This window comes from Cherax quadricarinatus, chromosome 10, assembly GCF_038502225.1.
Source record: "Cherax quadricarinatus isolate ZL_2023a chromosome 10, ASM3850222v1, whole genome shotgun sequence".
In the NCBI taxonomy this organism is placed as follows: domain Eukaryota; kingdom Metazoa; phylum Arthropoda; class Malacostraca; order Decapoda; family Parastacidae; genus Cherax; species Cherax quadricarinatus.
The window spans coordinates 26,695,412-26,701,411 of NC_091301.1; the positions used below are offsets into that span (position 1 = coordinate 26,695,412).

Consider the following 6,000-nt stretch of genomic DNA (forward strand, 5'->3'; position numbering starts at 1 on the left):
TGGCCAAATTGCAAATTTCTGACCATGTTATTTGGTAGTTGAAATTGGTAAATGGGCAGTTTCTTGTACTCAGTCGATAGAAAAAATGGAGTTCTAAAGAAATAGCTATGAGTTTGGTCGACTGGAACAACAGAATTAGCTGGAAATAGGGCTCAAAGTGGGCGAAATTGCCGATTCGTAAATATCGCCGAGGTCGCTAACTTCGTGAGAGCTTAATGGTTCAGTGTAAAGTATAAGGATACTAAGTATGAGAATAATTTGGTTAAAAACCTACATTTGGTGAACTTATCAGCTGGTGTTGCAAACTCATGGAAATATTTGTAAACTAGCCAAGTGGCAATAAAGTTACATCTCACTGTGTTTATTTATTAATTTATTTTTTATTTGTTTGTTGCAGAAGAAGCAGATCTTTAAAATGGGTCAGCCCTGTATCGTTCGAGAGATCGTGGACTCGCGGAACTTACTCACTCAATCATCTGCTCGATACTCCATCACGGACAGCTCCACTCCATGCCTTAAGAGGTCCACTTCTGCTAAAATCAGAGCTTTCTCCAAATCCCCAAGTACTAACATTTACACAGTCAACCCTGGAGTAGGTAGGAAGAGTTTAGGTCGAGTTGAATCTCTCAAAGTTGAAACAGTTCAACACAGGATGGAATCGCAGCCACTTTCGAAGATATTCTCCAGAGATGCTCCAATAATGTCGCCAGTCACTAAGCCAGTAGTGAGACGAAGAAGCTGTGATATTCCACTCAGGAGCAGTGTCAAGAGAATGAGCTGTTCCGAAGAGCCTGTTAGAGTTAAACGAAGGAGCAGCAGCGGATGGAGAATAAATTTTAATGAACCAGATGGTGCGGATGTTTCTTCCACCTTGGAGTCACGAGGGGTACCTGATGGAGCAGAATGTACACTTCGTGACCAGTTAGTTCCTCGTCCTAGGCTCAATAATTCCATAGATACTCTCGAGCAGCAGTATGATGATATAAAATCTGTCTTAAAAACCATGGAAGAGGAATTTGATAAGAGTAATGTTCAACAAATGAAGGAAGTATTTTTTCCAGACAGTTCTTCTATATCTGCACAAAACATGAGTTACTCTGAAATGATACAGAGCGCTTATGAGCGCATGAAAGTAGAGACTAAAGAGCTTGGCATCAGTCCCTCTGATAATTTATCAAAGAGATTGGGAAAGGAGCTTAAAATTCGTAATCGAAGAAGTGGAGAACATAGAGTGATACGATCACCAAGTGAACGAAAAATTGGCACCATCAGACGTCGCTCAAGGGATTTAGTACAAAATGCTGCTAAAAGTCAAACTAATGTGGATGATACTCTTGAAAGTAAGCCAGTTCAAACACCAAAAATGAAAGGAACTCTAATGCAAACTCCAATAAACACTACCTTAAAACGGGGAAGACCAAATTCTGTAAAATCAGGACTTCCGTTTGTAGTGCGTTCAACTTCAAAGGGAATTTCTGATTCCCCAGTAGGTTTTGCAGAAACCCCTACAACTGGTATAAACCGCAAGGTGATTATAAACAAGAGAAATGATGACAGTGCTCTTAGGTCAACTTGTAATGAAGAAGGAAAAGCAATATGTAAAATATACAATAATGAGAGTTCTGGGGAGCAACTCTCAATAAATATGAATATGTCTAGTATGAGTGTTGATGACAGTTTAACTGGCAGTTTTCTTGAGCACCTTTCTGTGCCCTTGACACGTAGGAGGTCCCATCGTTTATCACTAGTCTCTTCTGTTCCAGTGTTAAAATTTTCCTCAACAGAAACCTCTATAAATGAAGGCTATCAAAGGGATTATAGTAATTGTTTATTAAATTTGCAGCATAATATCTCAGATATAAATATGGAGGTTGATGAACAGATAGCTCAGAAAGACAAGTTGGTAAATAAAAAAAATCAGTGTGCTGTGTATGCTGAATCTGAGGCTGGAGAAGAGCAGTGGATGCCTGCAACTGAATTCATCAGTTGTGCAGAGGATCACGAGAACTTAAGAGGAGAAGGAAATATTGGAAGGCCATCACTTGCAGCTCTAATAAAACAGAAAAAAGTAACTGCCAATGTACAACTCTTTAACAACTTAAATGCTCCTAGTCCTTATCAGCGACGACAGTCAAGACTTCGCTGCACTCCTAATCAGCCTCCTGAACATTCATCTGCCTCTGATCAGCGTGTGACTAGGTTGAGTTACTCAAGAAGCATGTCTCACCGTTCTACTATGACGCCACGGGAACTGCTGAAAGCTAGACAGAAATCATTACAGTTTGATAGAGCACCTCACAGTGTAACCAAAATTGCTATAGTGTCACCACTTAAGGAAAGTAATCGGATCAATATTCAACAAGAACATTCTCGTGACACTCCAAAGGCATACAAAGGAGAAGCCACGGTCCCTAAGACACTAATAAGGAAGGAGGAGGATATGAGATTTAAAACTCCAGACAGTCTTATGTCTCCTGTTCATAAAAAAAGTACTTTTGGTGTTTCACATTTGGTCCCAACTGAAGACTCAGTTAGTCCACCAAAGCTTCCTCCTCGTTCTTCTGTAAAGCCTTCACCCATTAGGATCCAATATAGATAATGCCATTATGTAAAATCACTTGAAGGAAACTTTGTAAGATACTCTTCTCATTGTTGTTATTGTTCAGTGCAAATTTATATCATGACTTCATTATAAAAATAACTCTCATTCATGTTTCTGATGTCAGAACTTGGCAAATCTCTATTTTAAAAACTTAGATATTTTTCTTTTTTTTTTATATCTTTTATGCTGTTATGGTTCCTGTGATCACCTATCCTGTATGAAATTCTCCACATTCATTGTCATCCATCACTGACCCCTTTTATTTAAATTCTTGCTTATCTTATAAATACTGTACATTAGTCATCCTCTTCACTTATTTGATCAGTCATATTGTATTTCTCTTGAACATTGCTAGCTTTTTCACATATTCTGTATATTTTTTATTAATACTCCTCACCTTAGACCACATGTATTTTGAAAATAGTTCAGATCACAAGCAGGATTATTTTTAGTAATGTTTTAGAAAATATTTGTATTTTACTCATAGCTCACTGTGGGAAGCATTATTGTGTTAATCAGCCCTCATCAGTTACTTTCTCCATTACACAACTCTCACATTGGCTACTGTATTTCTTCTTGTTCATGGTTCCGAATATTTAAATTTCTTGACATATTCCAATATTTCACCACCAGTTTCCATAATACACTATCACAAATAGAAATTACACACCTGACGTAAATGTAATACAGTAATACGAATGAGTATTAATGTTTCCTTGAATCCTTCATTATCCATTGACCCTATTAAGTTCGGTGCTTAATTTGATTATATTATTATTCAATGTTGGTAGTGAAGTGGTAACGGTCTTGCCTTACTCTATTGGCTCAAATTCTCTTTATTTCCTTTTCAGATTCTTGGTGTTGTGAAATTTCATTTTATTTTTATAGGAATGTAGTAACAAAGACAATAATGCAGTTCTTTGCTACCAGAATTGGCTTGCATAGTAAGTAAAATAATTTGTCATTGATGAAACTTATCCTGGTTTCAACATCTTTTTTATGTTCAAGGTGAAATCATAACCTGTATGCCTTATAGTCTGTGAGTCATGAGTTTCAGTTCGTGTTCATCTTACTCCATTCTGCAAGGTGGAGCAAAATCCACCAGTGTACAAGTTTGTATTTCGAAAACCATTACACTATTCTCCCATCATTTACCTCTGACTTTATTATATTACATACTAGTACTCATTTGCAACTTCGTTTTTGTTTGTTTTCGATTGTCAATGCTAAATCAGTAGCAAAAAAGCGGGTCAGTAAGGAGCATACTTTTCAAAACCTTGACCATTTCTCTACCTTGACATTTGCTACACCTCTACTAGCTCTGTTCATATTCAGAGTATTTGTTTGATCTTACATTCACTTAGGTTCATGCTTACATACAGGTTCATGCTTACATACATATCAGTTAACTAATTTTTTTTTATATACAAAAAACTTTTAAAGCTTCCCCAAAGGCATTCCAGTCAAGTCTCTGATATTTTTTATCCATAAATGTTGCTCTTTTTTTTCTGCTATGTATTTTATCACTAGTATCTTTCCAACAATATTTTATCAAGACTTTTGTAATATCTTGCTCCTCAGTTTGCAATGTGTTAGTTCTGTATCATCAGTTATAAGTTTAATTCACCTTTCCTGGTATAAATCACGGAATGGGTAGGACCTGAACCCACGGCAAATGAATCCTAAAACTGTGTTAACCACTCAGCCAACTGACTGGCCTGTGAGTGTTAGGATTCACTTGCCAAGGGTTCAGACCCCACCTGTTCTGTGATTTGTTTGCAGTTGTGTTATTACTATTTACTGGTATATTCTGTATGTTAATTTCCTTGAAATTACACTTAGCTTGTTATTATCCCTGTTTTGTATAAGAGTATTCATGTTATTTTTTACTTTGTCCATGTTCAACAATTTTTGTAATCTTATTCCATCTGTTCGTAGGGTTTTTCTCAATAATTTGCCTAAACAATACATCAGTGACTCATAATTTGCAGGTCTTAATATTTGTCACCTTATTGACAGAGTGAGTTATTTAATTATTTAGCATGTACACAAGTAGCTCTCTTTATGTTTCAGCTTAATCTAGCTTTTTATATTAGTCAGAATCCTTGATTATATGAATAAGTTTTTTTTACCACTGCCATATGACACAAGTGGTCTCAACACCATTCATACACTCCATGACTGAAAACTTTTTTTTTTTTTTTTTTTTTTTTTTTTTTTTTTTTTTTTTTTTTTTTTTTTTTTTTTTTTTTTTTTTTTTTTTTTTTTTTTGGTACTTTGTTCTTAACCTTATTGTTCACTCATAAGTCAGTACAGTTAAAATGAACCTATTTTACATTATTTAAATTTGTGCCATACTAAAACATGTACTGCACATTGTCAGCATTTCTTTGTAATTTTTTATTTAGAGTGTCACACTTTTTCATCTCATTTTTATAAAGACAATAAAGGCTATAAGAAACTAAACTACACTATTTATTATTATTAATGTACATTAGGGTCCCACTTATACAGCAGTTTAGGTTCCAGGCTACCGCCAGAAAGCAGACATTGCCGGAAAGCAGAAAGCCATTGTTTTCCATTTATAAATGCATGTAAATGCCAGATAAAAAGTTTACACTAACATATATTAAGTTAGCAACTAGGCATTAAAAACAATAAAAAGTAAAATAAACACACAGTACATTCATTACTTACCATAAAATATTTGTAGTCTTAATGTAGGGCAAGAGGTGAATAGTATTTGTAGGAAATCAGGTGTGAGAGGTATGGTAACTGGCCAGGCCAGGCCACCCCACTCACACGTATTATGCTACGACATTTAAAGCGCTCCAAAGTGATAAAATGCATATACAGTACACTCATTGCTTAACTTAAAATATTTGTAGTCTTAATGTAGGGTAAGAGGTGAGTAAACAAGGTAAAATGAATAAATGAGAGAGAGAATGAGTAAATGAGAGGAAAGACACATGGAGTTACGTAAACAAGCAAATGAACGTGTCTGGTTTTGGTTCATACACGTAACATCTCATATTTATGATAATTTATTCTATTGTGGGGTGTATTTATTGTGTTTATATGTTACGTAGCATGTTTATTATATAATTTTGAAAACAATATCATAGATGGATTAATGAAAATGTTTAACGTAATATACGACGTTTAATGTGTCTCAGTGATTGTTATTGCGTATTATTATTATTTTTTTTTTTTTTTCAACAAGTCGGCCGTCTCCCACCGAGGCAGGGTGACCCAAGAAAGAAAGAAAATCCCCAAAAAGAAAATGCTTTCATCATCATTCAACACTTTCACCACACTCACACATAATCACTGTTTTTGCAGAGGTGCTCAGGATACAACAGTTTAGAAGCATATACATATAAAGATACACAACATAT

The 6,000-nt window shown here is 35.2% G+C and overlaps 1 protein-coding gene across 2 annotated transcripts in view; it reads left to right on the top strand.

Moving 5' to 3' along the window:
- LOC128688002 (uncharacterized) overlaps positions 1-4,877 on the top strand; it is a 96,648-nt gene extending 91,771 nt beyond the window's left edge. For both annotated transcript variants that reach the window (XM_053775655.2, XM_053775656.2), the window contains exon 9: positions 398-4,877. In XM_053775655.2, the coding sequence (XP_053631630.1) occupies positions 398-2,599 (2,202 nt within the window). In that variant the 3' untranslated portion in view covers positions 2,600-4,877. The remainder of the gene's footprint in view (positions 1-397) is intronic.
- Positions 4,878-6,000: the final 1,123 nt, after the last annotated feature.